Consider the following 16,274-nt stretch of genomic DNA (forward strand, 5'->3'; position numbering starts at 1 on the left):
ATGCCAGCTCTAGAAACTCAAATGATAAAAATATTCCAAGTTAGGAGAAAAAGAGAAGAAATAAGAAGATGGCTCCACAGTTTTTCTTTAGTGGCATCTTCTTGCAGAGTATTCGAGATTAACTTGTCTTCTGTTCTCTTTCTCGGGCAGCCACAAAATTCAGCAGATCAATGGCTGTGACAACCCCAAACACCATCTGTCTTTTACTGGAGGTGGCATTGCTGTGATCTAGAGGTATACAGGAAAGAATAAAGGGAAAAGCAACCTTAGTAGTTTCCTAGAAGGAACAAGGAACTGAAAATCAAGTATTTCTAAGGCAGCTCTTACCCTCCCCACCCCCAAGGGTGTGAACCTACAGCTTTCAAGCCACATGTGGCCCTTTGACTGAATCCAAACTTCACAGAACAAATCCCCTTAATAAAAAGATTTGATCTGTAAAACTTGGACTCAGTCAAAAGGCCACATACAAAAGGACTTAGAAGGCCACATGTGGCCTTGAGACCACAGGTTCCCTACCCCTGCCAGGCCCATTCATTGAAAGAAACTGGAACATTCCTGTCCAATTTAGGGAAAAGATGGGCTTGTAAACAACAGCTGTACTTCAGATGACTTTGTCCCAGTATGTTCCAGAGTAGTGAGAAGAAATCTGATGTTTATCTCTCACAATCCTCAAATAAGGTATTACTTCTAGAACAATGTAGTCTTACATGTGAGAAACAGATACACAAAGAAATTCAATGGATTATCTTAATCCTAAAATATTAACCACATATCTGAATAAGTATTACTTTGGCTAAAAAATATACCAGTCAGTTCTACTGGCTTTTAAAAAAAAATCTGTGTTCTCATGTTTTATCATTAGACCTCTGGAATATTGGTTGGTTATTACACAGATAAGAGGTCACCACAAACTTGTTCAGCCATTCCTCTGTTGATGAAGAGCCCCTCAGATTCCCGTTCTCTGTCATCTGAAAGAACTATAAATATTTTTGTATATCCTTAATTTATTTTGCTTTGGACCAATCTCTCTCTTAAATCTATCTATCCTCAAATTCACCCTCCTTGCTTCTCCCTCTTAAGTGGAATGTATTTCTGTGCATTCTTCCTTCTTCTGACCAACTTGTGAAAGTGAGGTTCAAATGTCAGCCACTCCACCCTCCCTACTCTTTGTTGATATAGAGGTTTATTTGTGCATCCTCATTATTTAAGATAATTCTCACTAACCCTGTTTTCCCTCCCTGCTCCAAACCCCCTCACCAGGGTGTTTCTCTTTCCATTCTTTTCTTAAACTCATCAAGATGTAACAGAACCACTCCTTGTCTAATTAGATTTCATTTAGGAACCCTGATGATGTCAAGGTTCAGAGGAGACACATATATCATATTTCCTATATTTCAATGTAAGCTGTTAATCCTTGTTTAGTCCTTCATCATTGTTCATTCATTTTTCACTTTTTTATGTTTCTCTTTACTCCTCTCCATAGTACTCATCTTTTCATCAGGAGTGCTTAAGAAGTTCTCTAATTTATTAAAAATCCATTTTTCCCTTTGTAGCATTACACTCAATTTTATCGCATGTTATTAATTGGCCCCGTTTCCTTTGTGTACTAGAATAACTGTATTCCAAGTTATCTTCTATTTTATAGTGCTGGCTGCTAACTCATGTGATTCTGACTGTGGTCCTTCAATACTTTGAATTCTTCAAAACTTCAATTCTTTCTTTCTGACTGCTTGCAGTATTTTTTCTTTAACCTGGAACCTTTGAATTTTGGCTATGATGTTCCTAGGAGTTTTTCTTTTGAGATTTCTTTCAGGAGGTGACCATTGGTTTCCTTCTACTTTGCCCTCTGGTACTAAGAGAGGTGGGCAGTTTTCTTTGAAGAATTCTTGAAATAGGATGTCTACATTCTTTTCTTGGTCATGGTGTTCTGATAGTTTGTGATTCTTAATTTTCTTTCTCCTGAATGTGTTTTCCTGGTCAGTGGCTTTTACATCTCACATTTTTTTATTTTTAGTCTTTTGACTTTGCTTCAACATTTCATAGATGCTATCTGGTCCATTCTAATTTTCAGGGAGTTTGTTGCTTGGGCAAGATTTTATATCTCTTATGCCAAGCTGTAAGTTCCCTTTCCAATTCTTTTTTCCATAACTGTCATTTCTTTTTGATTTATAAAAACATTTTAAAAAAAGATTTGAAAAAAGTCCCTTGCTTCCTCTCTTCCAGGAATTCCTGTTGAGTTTATCACAAGCTGAATTCTGAGGCTTTCTTTGTAGATGTTCTGAAATTATTCTCTTCCATGTTTTGGTCTTGAGTATCCCTGCCACCATAATAGCTCTTTATGGTAGAATCTTTTTTTAAATGCTCATTCTTCTAGCCTGCTTCCTGACTTTAAGACTCAGGGGGAGCTATATAGCACTTCTGGAAGGAAGTTCTGGGTTGGTCTTATTGCTATTTACTTAGGGTACTAAGTGTTGTGTGGTTACAAACATATAGGTATAAACACAATTATTACTACCATTACCTAACATTTGTATAGAACTTTAAAATTTGCAAAGCCCTTTAGAAACATTAGCTCATTTGAACCTCACCACTACTTTGTGAAATAAGTTCTACTGACATTATTTTACAGTTGAGGAAACTGAGGCTCAGAGAGGTTAAGTGTACATACCTGAAATCCCTCCTACTATTTCTGACAAGGACTGGTCCTGTGCTGTAGGAGCCAAGTGCATTAAAAGTTGAAACATTAGAGAAATGACCATGTCAAAGAAACATCACTGGCTATCTCCACTACTGGAAAAACAACTCAAAAATTCACCCTACTATTGAAGGTAATAATAGGTGAGAAACTATAAACAATTTGAAAAGAAAATCACCATTTTCACAAATTAACAACCAATAATTTCCTATATAAGAATATAGAAATTATTTTAACTATACAGATAAAACACACAATATCTCTTGGGTACATCCAGTCCTTATAGCAGGAGCAGTAACTTGGGACTCATTTTTCCTCAGTAATGAATACTATACAATAAGCCTTGCAAAATATCTCAATGATAATAACTTGTAACTTTTACACAGACACACACACTTTGGATTGGATGGATTGGAGTGACAGGTCTGAACTTGGGATTTCATCAATGTGAGGAACTCCAGTGAAGAATCTACTCTTCTTTCCAATAGCAGAACATTAAATCACATGTAATATAGTTTTGGAGAGTTGACAAGAGGCACTAAGTAATTAAGTGAGATGCCCATGGCCATCATACAGCTAGCATATACATAGTAAGGCTTCTTGATTCAAAGGCCAATCCTCCATTCATTACCCCATGTAGCCTCACAGTTATACAGAATTCTTAAAAAGTTAATGAAACATGTTTTGTTGTTCAGTCATTCAGTCATTTCATGACCCCATGGACCACACTCTCTATGGGATTTTCTTGGCAAAGATATCAGAGTGGTTTCCTTCTCCAAAACAAACAAGGTCGCACACAACTAGTAAGTATCTAAGGCCAGACCAAACCACTTAGCTGCCTCACAAAATACAGTAGCTGGTATTATGATCCATATTTTACAAATGAGAAATTCAAATCTCAGAAGTAACTTGCCCCAGTTACAAAACTAGGAAATGATGGAATCAGAATTCAAACCCAGGTCTTTTGACTCTCTCAGTAATTTTTGCAGTATAATATACCTTTGTGAAGAGAAGAATTCGTAAAATAAATTTAACATTTGTAAAGTAACCAAAACAGTAGCTAAGCAGTCTTGGTAATGCACAAAGCATTGACTCAAATATTTTCCTGGGTTTTTCCTTTAAATGTAAGATTGCCCTTAGTCTACTTAAGTAACTTATAAAGAAGGTCAAAAGGTCTGAAGACGCAACCGCTTTAATGTACTTGGCTCCAACAGCAGAGGACTTGAATCCTGGGAAGGTCAACCTTAAAGGTGGGAACAAAATAGTTTGGAAGGTGCAACAAGATCCCAAGAATCTGAAAATCGCCTCCTACAGCCCTTGGAACACCCTCCCTGCTACCTGGATCAAAATTCCCACTACCACACACACTCTCACACACACTCACACACCCTTCCTTCTCTGAGCTGGAAGGTAACCCAGAGGCCCTTTCATTCAATTTGTAGAGAGGGTTGGATAGTACAGGTGGGGGCACTATCTCAAGAAGGCTATCATTAGTGTGCCCTTTTCACTGTGGAGAATAAAAAATGGGAAAAGAAAAAGAAGGGGAAGGGGGAGGGCCATGTCTCCTTAGCCTTTTCCCATGAGCATTTTTTTTTTTTGGCATATGAATTGATTGTAAATTGGGAAACCTGGACAGAAGAAATGAGATGGAAATGAGATCCCCATAGATCTGTGGGAAAGTCATACAGGATGAGCTCACAATTTTGGCTAGTTCTGAGCTATTCATATCCACACTCCAAGTGTGTGATATGCAGGCGAAGGGATTGGTGGGTTCCATGTCTATGCCAACTAAAAAGTTTTTTAGGGCAGGCACCTAGAATGTGTAGTTTCTGACAAATTACTTCCCAGAAAGGGAAACAGCAGCCTAGAGAAGGGGAAGAGGGAAGGAAAGGGAATAAGTATTTATATAGCACACACTACTGTTTTGACTATAGTCAAACACTCTGCTATGTGCTTTACAAATATTATCTCATCTGAGCTTCACAACCACCCCGTGAGGTTGATGCTGTTATTGTACTGATTTTTACAGTTGAAGAAACTAAGGCAAACAAAATTTCTATGATTTGCCTAGGATTACAGAGATAGGAATTGTCTAAGGCTGGGTGGGAACTCAGGTCGTCCAGGTACAGAACTCTATTCACTGTGCCAGAAAGTAGAAAATTTTATTGCACATGTGCCTTGTACTTGCTCCCATGTCTCTAATGCTAAAGAATGAGGAGGAAGGGTATTAAGGACAGAGAGACTGGTTTTAAATTACTTCTTTCCAAGGAATTTCAAGTTAGAACAATGTAATAAAACAATACTTCAAAAACAAACAAAAAACAAGGAACCTTCAAAATCCCTAGATTTTGGCCTTGTGCCTTATCTCAGGCTCCCAGGATTTCCAGAGGGAATAACTTACACTGAATCTGTTCATGAACCACTAGGGCAAAATGATCGGTCTCCAGGATGTGGGAGAGCAACCCCAAGGTATCTGTCAGATGAATCTGCAAAATAAAGAGTATCTATGTTTATGCAGCCTCTTAGCTCCCCCAGAGAGCACTACCTCACTCATATCCCTTTGAAGGATTGAGGGACAAAGGGAAGAGGAAAAAGCTATGAGATTCCTGCCTCCTTTAAGGTCTTTCAGTTTCTCATATTTTAGCTACTTTGAGTGGGTACATACAGGAGAAAAAAGAAAAAGGAGGTATTCTTTTTTTTGGCCTTTTTTTTTTAAGCAATCGGGGTTAAGTAACTTGCTCAAGGTTACACGGCCAGTTATTTCTGGGTGTAGTGCTAAGTATCAGAGCCTGGATTCGATCCCAGGTCATCCTGACTCTGGGGCCGGTACTCTTATTGACTGTGCCACCTGGCCACCCCTTATTCTTTCTGATTTAGTACATAAAACTCCATCCAGAATATAATCCAGAGGCTTACATGACTATCTGAAAATTGTGATACTCACTTGAACCTACAGACCACAGACAAATGAGCACACTTACCAGTAGCTCCTTCACAATGGTTTTAATCTCAAAGATTTGGGAAACAAAATGGAGAAAGGTGAGAAGAGAAGCACAAGAGAAAAGAAAAAAACAAATGAACCAAGATCAAAGATATTAACATTATGCTGGGAAGAAAATTGAGAGAGGAAAAACCAGCATTGACCAAAGAAAAATGGCTAAATCGTCAGTGGCTACTTTTTTCCTCAACACCCCTACACACCCTTAGGTGAACAGCCAGAGGTGAATTTATCAGTGGATATGGACAAAAGTCACCAAGGAGAGGTAAGGATGAGTTGTAATCTGAATGGAAGGAACGATCTACATTAATGGGATCATAGATCATCTGAATGATGAGACCATTTCATACCTTAATAAAATTAGATACTAGTGAAAAATAAAACTGTCAAAATGGAGGTCATCTGAAAAATCAAAAGCTAACATTTTGGTCTTTTAAAAATAACCAAAAAACCTTTTCTAGCATTGACTGAATCAGGAGCTTAAAAGACAGAGGGAAGGGAAAAAACAAAGGGAAATAAAATTTATTTTCCCACTAGCAAGCATGTGTGTATATTTTTATATCTCTGGGACATTAGAGACTTATTTTACAAAGAAAATTGTCTAACCAACCAATGAATATTTGTTAGGTTAATTATAAATTGACTGGATAGAAAATAATAGTGCAGCATTATATGAGTTCTTCCTAAATAATTCAGTAACATTACATGCATAAGGATCATCAATTTGTCAAAACTATGCTAATTAAAAAACCAAAAGTTCTCAGTTTTGTTCATGACCATCAAAGTTAGGTTCCTTTTGAACAAAGTTTTAACTCTGCTTTCAATTTTGCAATCAAGCATTCTACAAACCATTGATCAGTTATTAAATGAGAATTAAAAATAGAACAGCAAAGTGAACTAATGTGACACATAAGACAAGGCATTTCAGAACATCCCATCCCAAGGACTTTTAACTAAAGGATAGAAATTACTTAAGAACAAGTTTTCCACATAGTAGGAAAATTAATGTTTTTTAGTTAAATGTTTTTTAATTAAAAAATTAATGTACTTTAAGTAGTCAATCAGTCGTCTCCTCTTGCCAACAGAGCCTTGTGGTAGATTCAATAGTTCCATGTGAAATCTGAGATTTTAGATAATTTTGGCCTGATGGAAGGAACTCTAAAAGAAGGAGCCCAAGCCTGGTACATTTTTTCCTTTCCATTTCACACTGTGATTTCATTACTACTCACCAAATCTGGTGAGTAAATAAATTCTCTCTACCAATGCGGGTCAGTCATTGTTCTGAAGCTAGTGACTTGTAGCCAGGGTCATGAAACATGAGCTAAACTTGAGTCCAGGTCTTGCTGACTCTTCATCCACAATCCCAAATTAAGATGTGGTCCCACCCGTACACTCCCCAGGGGAAGGGTCAGATATCTGATCTGTGATTAGAAGGTTTTAAGTGAATAGGCAGAAGAAAAAAGCACCTCGCTAACAGTATGAACACACTGGTGAGAATACAGTAGACTTCAGTAGCACATCTCTGGGGAACAGGGAGATCAGTTTCTGTGGGTGGATATAAAGTTCCCAGTGCCTTTCTACAGAAGCAATTGGTTGGTGTGGCTCTGTGTTCTTATATGAAAGCTCTCCTGTCATCCTAGGAGTGGGGAGCAGAACTCTACAGAGAGCTAAGAAGTAAGCTCTATTCCTGGGAGAAGACAGTTGGGGAAGGAGGAACTGGGATGAGGACAAAGAGAGAGATGGAAAAAGGAGGAGTCCCTGAGGAGCGCCAGGGCAGAACTATGCAGGAGTCCCACTGACAGAGAAAAGACTAGAGCAGTCTGTTTGCTGGGAATGGAGAAAGACAAGGGCACATTCTCCTTTTGCCCTCTCTCTTACTTCCTGTCCAGTATTACCAAAGCGTATCTATGCTTCTTTAAGAGTGTTTTTTTAAATAATGCTATACACCCAATGTGCCAAAGTGGTATGAAGACAGACAACTGTGTGTATCCCCAGGCATCAGTGGTTTGTATGTATTTCATTTGCTTAGGAAAGAGGTAGGGGGCTCAAAACAAACCAGAGATTTTACTGATATAAGTCTGAAGTAATATTTCAGACCATTCATTCATGGAGTGATAGAACTGATTCTGCAGGAGAAAAGGGTAGGGTGGTGTCTCTTTTATTTCTAGAGCACATATGCTTTCTCCATGTTCTCTCTCTCTGTCCAATGAGAATGATCCAAAAGTATCATAAATGAAAATAAATATCAATAGATAAAAATAAATAAAAATCAAATAATGAAATCATCAAAAGTGAAATAAAATATGAATAAATAAAAATCAAAATGTGGGTTTGCCTTACCAAAAACTAAAACATAATTTCAACCTTATATTCAGCAAAGGACAAAGAATCTATGCTGTTATTAGTAGGTACCCTTTGAAGAAAAGAGAAATATAAAAATATAAAAGAGAAAATAAGAAATATAAAAGAGAAATAATACTCATATATGCTAGGCATCTTGGTATAGAGAAAAGAACAATGAATGAATTGGATTTCTATTCCTGGCTCTGATACTAACAAGTCATGTATAACAATAGTCCTCAGAGGACCAAGTAAAAATAATGTTATGTGAAAGTGCCATCTATGTAAATCCCAACAATGTTAACCACAAATATTTAGGTGCTGATTTCATTCTTTTTTTTTCTTTATAAAGGTAGTAGCTGAGGGAAAAGAGAAGAAACATTAAAACAGGAAATTAGAGGAAAAGCAAACACTTCATAATCATCAATATGAATAGGATGAACTCACTCATAAAGCACAGAAGGGTTAAATAATGGGGAAGTGTGGCAAAATAATTTACAAAAGAAAACCTAATAATTTGTTGTTTATAAGAAATGCACTTAAGACAATGGTGCTCACAGAGGGGAAATGAGGGGTGATGGTAGAATTTATTATCTTGGCCAAAGTTTAAAAAGCCAAACTTGTCATATTGATCTCAGACAAAACAAAAGCAAAAGAATACTGAAATAAGGAGGGATACTACAGTAAGTAATTAAATAAGATCTAATAAGATCTAAATGCTTAAAGGAAAAATGAACAACTATAAACAATAAATAACGAAACAATAATTTCAGGTGACTTAAATGTGCCTCTCTCAGACTGGGATAAATTAACCATAACAACAAAATATGGAAGAAGTTAAGGATCTTAATGGAGTGATGGAAAATTTAGGTAGGATACACCTATGGCTATTACTAAAGAGTAATCTTAAAGGATGCATCTATTTTCGGCACATATAGGTACAAAGTACCCATATAAAAATTAACCATATACTAGGGAGCATTAAAAGGCATATATTAAAGAGAATAAGTCTGCCAAAAGGCAGACTTAGTAAACACATTTTAAGAAATACAACATAAACTGTAAAATGCTATCTATACAAATGTAAGGTATTTATACTTTTAAGCACAAATCCTCCCCTTTAGCCAGTGTGAATACAAAGACTAAGATTTTGGGTGGATGTGGTAGGTTCAAGTGGGAGGTGGTGGGGAAGTTGTTTCCCTGTTCATCAGATTATAGCCAAGTCTAAAAAACAAAAACAAAAAAAAAGCCTGGCAGTTTTAGAAGGTATTTTGCTCCAATATATTCAAGACTATATAGAATTTTCTCTTCAAAGCTCCCACTACTTCCCAATTAAAAACTCAATAAGAGCGTTGGACAAGTATGGAAGCAGAATAAGAACTCTTTTCTTGCCAGGACATTAGCCATATCCTGCATAAATCCAAACCTGGCTAAGAAAATGCTTTGTGACTTGATAATGATTCCATAAAATATATTAAACATCCTTCACCAAAGAATTTAAAATGTAGCTCAAACCTCACAAAATTGCCAGTTTTTCCCATCTGTTTTATCTCTCCTGCCATGAGGGCAGGGACAATTTTATTTATCTCACTATCCTTAACATACTAGCACAGTATCTTATACAAAATGGGTGCTGGAATCTAATTGAATCTCTAAGAAATTACTCTAAAGAGAAAGGCAAATTGAATTCCTGAATGCTCCCATTACTGTCGTCCTACTGAAATCACCAGTCTTTAAAGGGTGAGCTCAAGTGCCTTCTCAGAGGAGCGTTTATTTCTCCAGTCAAGAATGGCCATTTCTTCAGCAGACCTTGAACAGAACTTATTACGCTCCCACCTTATGTCATTACCTTAGAACAGTGCCGGGCACACAGCAGGTCTCAATAAGTTCCCTTCCTTTAGGATAATCTTTTAACCTCTCACTCTCTAATAGACTATGAACTTCATGAGGAGAGGCACTAGGGTTTATTTAATCTTTACACTGCTCCTTGTGCAGTGTTCATTCCAAGCACTTTATAAATGTTTTGTTTGGTTGACTTCCTAGTGTTAAAATGTACATAACATACCTCTCACTATCAAAACTCATTAGTGAGGGAGCAATCTTCTCTCTATAAAGTGTTCCTAGTCTTTTAGAGGTCCATGTGATGTCAAGTACAGGATTGTGTGTCTGGTTGTGTATACTAGGTAAGCAAACCACATTTTTACCTGACGAAACTGCTTATAGATGACTTTGCTGACCTGGTCTGAAGGCTGAACCTTTCCAGCAAGCAAGGACGAAAGCATATTACCAAGAGTGACCATTCCCAATATCAAACTGTAGGGATATAGAGAACAGAGACATTTGTCAATAGAGAAATGTCAATCTTCTTTCTCAAGTCAAACATCAACAGAATGCTTAAGAGGCTTCCATAAAAGTCAGAAATGGTTTTGTCCTTTGGGGGCTTTATGTTTCCTGCTTTATTAAAGAAAAAAGGAACAAGAATATCTCATTTCTAATATTCTCATTTCTATCTCATTTAGATCAATTTTGATCTTAAAACTTTTTATTTGACAAACAACAGGAAAGACCTAAATCAGTATCATTACTCACTAAGTGATCAGAACTTTCAGACAATTATATAAAAACAGAATAAGCAGTTGGTAAGTACTTTGCAAAATACATAGGATCGAATGGTATGGACAAACCTATTTTGTATCAAATTTCAGCCAACAGTAAGGAAGAACCAAGATTCCAATGTGCTATCTTAGCAACTGAGTCTGCACTAGAATCCATACGCTGACACATTTATTCCAGGTCACACAGCAAACTGACAGTACAAATGGGCTTTAAGCACCAGTCAGTTAGTTAACAGTGATTTTACCAATTCAACAAGCACTCAGTGAATAAGGAATTCAGCTAATTGACCCAGTAACCCTTTTTATTTCATCCTCATTAATTTTACATACCACTTATACACAATTGGTACAATTTGAATCTGTATTTTCCACTTTAATTTGAATTGGCTCTCTAGGACAGGGCCATGTCTTCTCTGGTACTATGTAAACTAGAGTCCTATGTAAAAGTAATGCAAGAGTTGTTGATTAGGAGCAGCTAGGCGGCGCAATGAATACAGCACCAGCCCTGGAGTCAGGAGGATCTGGCCTCAGACACTTACCACATAAACTAGCCGTGTGACCCTGGGCAAAGTCACTTAATTCCAACTGCCCTCCAAAAAGCAAAAAAAAATAGAATAAAATAAATTTAAGAATTGTTGATTAATTTGAACTGCTAGACTCGTAAGTCCCAAGCAGGCAAGGATTTTTTTGTTTATTATTCTTCTTTCTTTCCCAGCACCTAGCACAGTAGTTTGCCTTTCTGTTAATAGGCATTTGCTAAATACATAAATGAACAGTCCACATGTTCCTCAGTTTTGCCACAAGGTTGAGTGAACTGAAGGAAGCCCCTACATTTAGGGGATGCCCTGTGGTGAATCTGGTAGCAGCATCTCTGGAGAGAATAGCTACCAAATGAAACCACAAAGGCACTAGAGTATGAAGAGGACTGGATGATAAGGAAAGACCTATTTGTTCTCAGTCACCAATACTGTTCATACAATCTCAGTTCAGTGAATTCTGTAGAAGTGAAGACAAAATGCAGACCATTCTATACTCTGCAGGATTATATGCAAGAAAGTCATACAAATGTATTTTTGGAGAGAGAAAGAAAGGTCTAGACTTACCCAGATTCATCAACAACTGGTACCTGGTCGAAACCCTTCTCTCGGAGGATTTCAATAGTTCGTTCACAGGTGACATTTGGTAAGACAGTCAAAGGTGCAGAGAGGTTTAATTCTTGAATCTTGAGGTGCCACCACCTGGAAAAATGGAAAAGAAGTGCATACATTTGTGGACTAAAGAGAAAGGGAAAATTACAGCCAAGATGCCAGACATATTTTCTCTATAAAGAGTTTCATAAATGAGAAAATATGTATTGATCACTCTATTTGGCTGTTCATCACATTATATCTCCTTAAGGCATTATATCTCATTCTTTAAACATTTTTAGCTCCTGGAGATGAATTCTTTCCTCAGATGGCTCTTTGTTCATTTTTACCAGTCAGACTAGGTAGAATGCCAACTGTCTTGAGGTGCCAAAATACTGGCATTAGAAATCTGGAAAAGATTTTCTTACCATGGTTTAGTAATCATGATATCTTCTTCCTTCATAAATCCCTTCTGAAGCATCCATTTGTCACTCAGAAATTTTGACCTAGAAACCATAAGAGAACCAAAGTTACCATTTTCTGGAGGGTTTAAAGACCTCCACAGTAACTGTTTCCTATGTGCTATGCCTAAGTGGAATACTGGGAATTGAATGTATATGAAATGTATGAAATCCTGAAACTATAGTTTGAAGAGAGTGAATTGATGAGGGTGGAATCTTCTGAGATGTACTCTCTTAGAATCCAGAATTAATGGCACAACTGCTGACCATAAACTGCCAACAAAGAAGTTGGGATTACTGGGACCCAGGAGATGCTTTTGGTCCTTGAAGATTTCTCAAAGACATGTGCTGGTGGTACCGATTATAAGCCCACTTATTTTTTAGGTAGGATTTGTATCCTGAGTTCTGTGTGATTCAGGTCCTTGGTGCCAATCCTTTGTATTATCTGACACAGCAAGAAACAGCTATCAGTCAGAATACATACAACTTATGTCTGGAGTTTTTCCTGGGATGTAGAGGGCAAAAAAACACTACTCTCATTAACAGATGTATTCAAAACATGCAAAAACGAGGGTTACTAATATGGCATCATAAATGTCATCCACTTTCCCTATGACATCTCTATCCAAGGCTATGGGTAAATATAGACCTCAGGGACAAGAATCATCTTCACAGAGGAAGAGCAGATACCTCCTTAGATACCAAATCTAGAACTGCTAACGTAATGCAACATACACCACACACAAGGTTCTGAGGTAGGAAAACAAAAAAGGTCAGTTAAGGGAGCCTACTTACATGTAATTCCTCACAGAATCAGGCAAAATGACCACACAGCGCTGACCCTCCTTCAGATCCTTGGCAGCCTTTACTGCAACAGAGATCGTGCTGCCAGAGCTACCACCTAACACAAAGAACCAAGTAATTAAATATCACTTACTATTATAACTCATATTCACAATTGTGATTAAATAATACAGGGTACAGTCTATTGGTTGCATTAAGAATTCATAATCGCAAACCTATAGCTTTTGATATAATAAATCATTCTAAAAAAAACATTCCTTGGCATTGCTCTTCTTTAGGACTGGAATGTAAACAGATTTTTTTCCAATACAGTGGCCACTGGTGACTTTTCCAAATTTGCTGGTATATTTAGAGTGTAGTATTTTAACAGCTTCATCTTTTAGGGTTTTAAATAACTCAGTTGGAATTCCATTACCTTCATCAGCCTTACTGTTAGCAATGTATCCTAAGGTCCACTTGACTTCATTCTCCCGGATGTCTGGCCCTAAATCATCCTGATCCTGGCCATAACCATCATGGTTATCAGTGATATTAAGCTATTTCTTACATAGTTCTATTGTATATTCTTGCTACCTCTTCTTACTGTTTCTGTCAAATTCCTGACATTTTTGTCCTTTTATGTACCTCCCACATTGTACTACAGTCCCCCGGGGACTGTACCTACAGGTAGGGTGTCACCAGGTTAGACCTTCATTGTTACCTCCAGTTTTCCTCCTTCACCTGTTTCCTTGTGTACAATTAGAAAATTACTTATTCGTCTTTCTGCTGACATTCTATTTCTCTTGCTTTCCTTGTGGACCTCTTCAGTTTTGGGGTTTTTTCTAAAATTGTTTCAAACGCCTCTTTATTATTGAACATCAATATTTTTACATTTATGAAGCTCATATTTGCAGGAAATGTACTCCTGAGCTGACTACTAAGCTCTATTGTTCTTCACAACACCTCTGCTTCAGAACTGCCTTTCCTTGGTATTTGAAAGTCTTTATACTGATTGCTTCCAGAACTTGTTATTTCTGAATGAATTGTTAAATTTTTTTCTATGTCTTGGAATTTATAGCCTTGGGGTTTTTTTTCTCCGTGGAAGTGGTCTATGTATTCTTTGAATTGGTATTTCATTTTCTAATCCCATCCAATCCAATCCAAACAAACATTTATTAAGAACATACTATGTGCCAGGCACTGTGCTAAGTGCTGGGGATACAATTAAATTTTTTAAAAAAGACAGTACCTGGCCTCAAGGAACTTACAAGCTAATGAGGGGACATAGGAAAGGGAGACCAGGGTGCACCTAGTGTGAGGGCATCTTGTTGCATGGAGCTGTAACCAAACAGAACATCAGATGAAGAATGGAGTGAGCTGAAAGTTTATTGAGCAAGGGCATTGGGAAGAGTTCGGCATTCCACTCTCCAATCAGTGGAGAAAGGAGGCTGAGTGAGGTGGTGTCAGTCAATCAAGACTTGAGCCAGTAGCATGGTGATCAGATAATTCATGAACTAACATGGAAGGGTCAGGAACTTCTATGTTCAAAAGTGCTGGGCAGTGCACTTCTACTATTTCTTGCATTGTGTGTTAACATTTTTTGTCCTTTCCTGTTCTGGGAGACCCATGATCCTTGAATTGTCTCTAGGCAGCCTGTGCTCAAGATGTTTCATTTGCATAGGGAGCATGTTTTTAAAATGTTATTTTTTGCCTTTCTTTTTTCTTGTCTTAGGTGAGACTTGCCGTGGTTTATTTCAGTTTTTCTGCTCTGGTGGTTATTTTTGCTGTGCACACCATAAATTCTTTTTTCATTCTCATTTCTCTTTTGAACCTCTCAGGAATCTTAGCCTGTTAGCCACACATTTTACAGAGTCCTCTTTCTCAAGTGCTGGATTATTTTCCATTTATTCATAGATGCCTGAACTTAAAACTAGATCTGGAGGTCATATCTCCTTTTGTTAATATTTTCGCTGCTGATTTATCTGTTTATGTTCAAGGTCTTTCGGTTTTCTTCTTCCTGAGATTTTTTGGCAATTCTATCCTTTCCCCAATGCCCTGGTTTCCCCCCATTTTTTTTTCTAATTTTGTCCTCTCTGATGGTGGTGGTAGGATCACAAAGCATCTCAGACTCCTCCAATGCTGGGCAATTCAAGGTTAACCAGCCTGGGTCTGCCCAAAGTGATTGTTGGGTGGTCAGAACTGGTTCTACTTGGATGCTGTGCTCTTTCCCTCAGGCTTAGTGGAGAGCTGCACAGTTCCACCTCCACAACCACCCACACACTGTGTCCTGGCCTGGTTCCTTCTTATCCTGCTTCCTTTGTTCTCAGTCTCTACCCCACTGGTGCTAAAGGGTTGTCTTCTCCAGCACTAGCCATGCAGAGGCTTGCAGCCCTGGGACTATGGGGTTATGGCCCCTAACAAGCTTTTGCTCCTGAAGTGCTGATGCTCATCACTTTCTATCTGTCCCTGCCTAAGCAATCTTCCATAGCTTGGAGCTGGAGTTTTCATGGCACTGGAAGAGGGAGGAGTCACTGGGGTATGAGGTTGAATTTTGTTTCAAGTCTTAACCAATAAGACTTAACCCATCTGCAGGTCTGCTATTACAGCCTCAATACTGGTAGAGTGATAGGTAGGAGTAGCCCTGAGTGAGCTCAGGATCAGTGAATGTCAATTCAGGTGTTTTCTGTTTTTTTTTAATTCTTTTTGATTTCTGGATATCCTAGACCAAAGATAGTTTAAGTTGCATTATCATTTTGGTGCATAAATTCTGTTTTAGAGATCGTGGGAGTTTTGAAAATAGACTCTGCTCTGTAAAATGAGATGCAGCTACACCTACTTCAGAGGGCACAAAGTTAGAAATTCTTTTTCTTTTTTCATTAAAGAATGCCTGTGTTTCAAAACACAAGACAGGAAGAAGTACAACTTTTATAACAAAATTTGGAAATGTTTTCCTATTAAAAAAAAATAAGGGCAGTATTCCTTCCCGATAATCTTATTTCTTTTCTATCCGTTACACAGCACATCACTCACAGTAGGGCTCAGTGACCTATTCACTGACTTACCACAGAGTAATCCTTCTTGGGCAATTAACATTCGAGCAAAATCAAAGGACTCCTCATCATTGCTCTTGTACCACTTATCCACCACCTACAACCAGGTAAAAAAGCAACGGAAGTCCTGTATTACAGTTCTGTGGATATGCACTGTATGTGTTTTAGGGGAGGTGGGAGTGGGATAAGGATAGCAACAGGAATG

General features: G+C 37.8%; 1 protein-coding gene across 2 annotated transcripts in view; it reads right to left on the bottom strand.

The window, feature by feature from the left end:
- Positions 1-6: 6 nt before the first annotated feature.
- Positions 7-16,274, bottom strand: part of CBS (cystathionine beta-synthase) — a 40,621-nt gene continuing 24,353 nt past the window's right edge. Inside the window, exons 10-17 of one of the 2 annotated variants that reach the window (XM_069074807.1) lie at positions 16,082-16,166; positions 13,032-13,137; positions 12,204-12,281; positions 11,752-11,886; positions 10,238-10,346; positions 5,097-5,181; positions 2,669-2,710; positions 7-228 (exon numbers count right to left, since the gene is read on the bottom strand). In XM_069074807.1, the coding sequence (XP_068930908.1) occupies positions 119-228; positions 2,669-2,710; positions 5,097-5,181; positions 10,238-10,346; positions 11,752-11,886; positions 12,204-12,281; positions 13,032-13,137; positions 16,082-16,166 (750 nt within the window). In that variant the 3' untranslated portion in view covers positions 7-118. The remainder of the gene's footprint in view (positions 229-2,668; positions 2,711-5,096; positions 5,182-10,237; positions 10,347-11,751; positions 11,887-12,203; positions 12,282-13,031; positions 13,138-16,081; positions 16,167-16,274) is intronic. The other variant, XM_069074808.1, reaches the window with a different exon arrangement.

The sequence above is a fragment of the Petaurus breviceps genome, unplaced genomic scaffold (genome assembly GCF_028583685.1).
Source record: "Petaurus breviceps papuanus isolate PSGF00001 unplaced genomic scaffold, PetGlider_PUasm1.0 90897, whole genome shotgun sequence".
Classification (NCBI taxonomy): domain Eukaryota; kingdom Metazoa; phylum Chordata; class Mammalia; order Diprotodontia; family Petauridae; genus Petaurus; species Petaurus breviceps.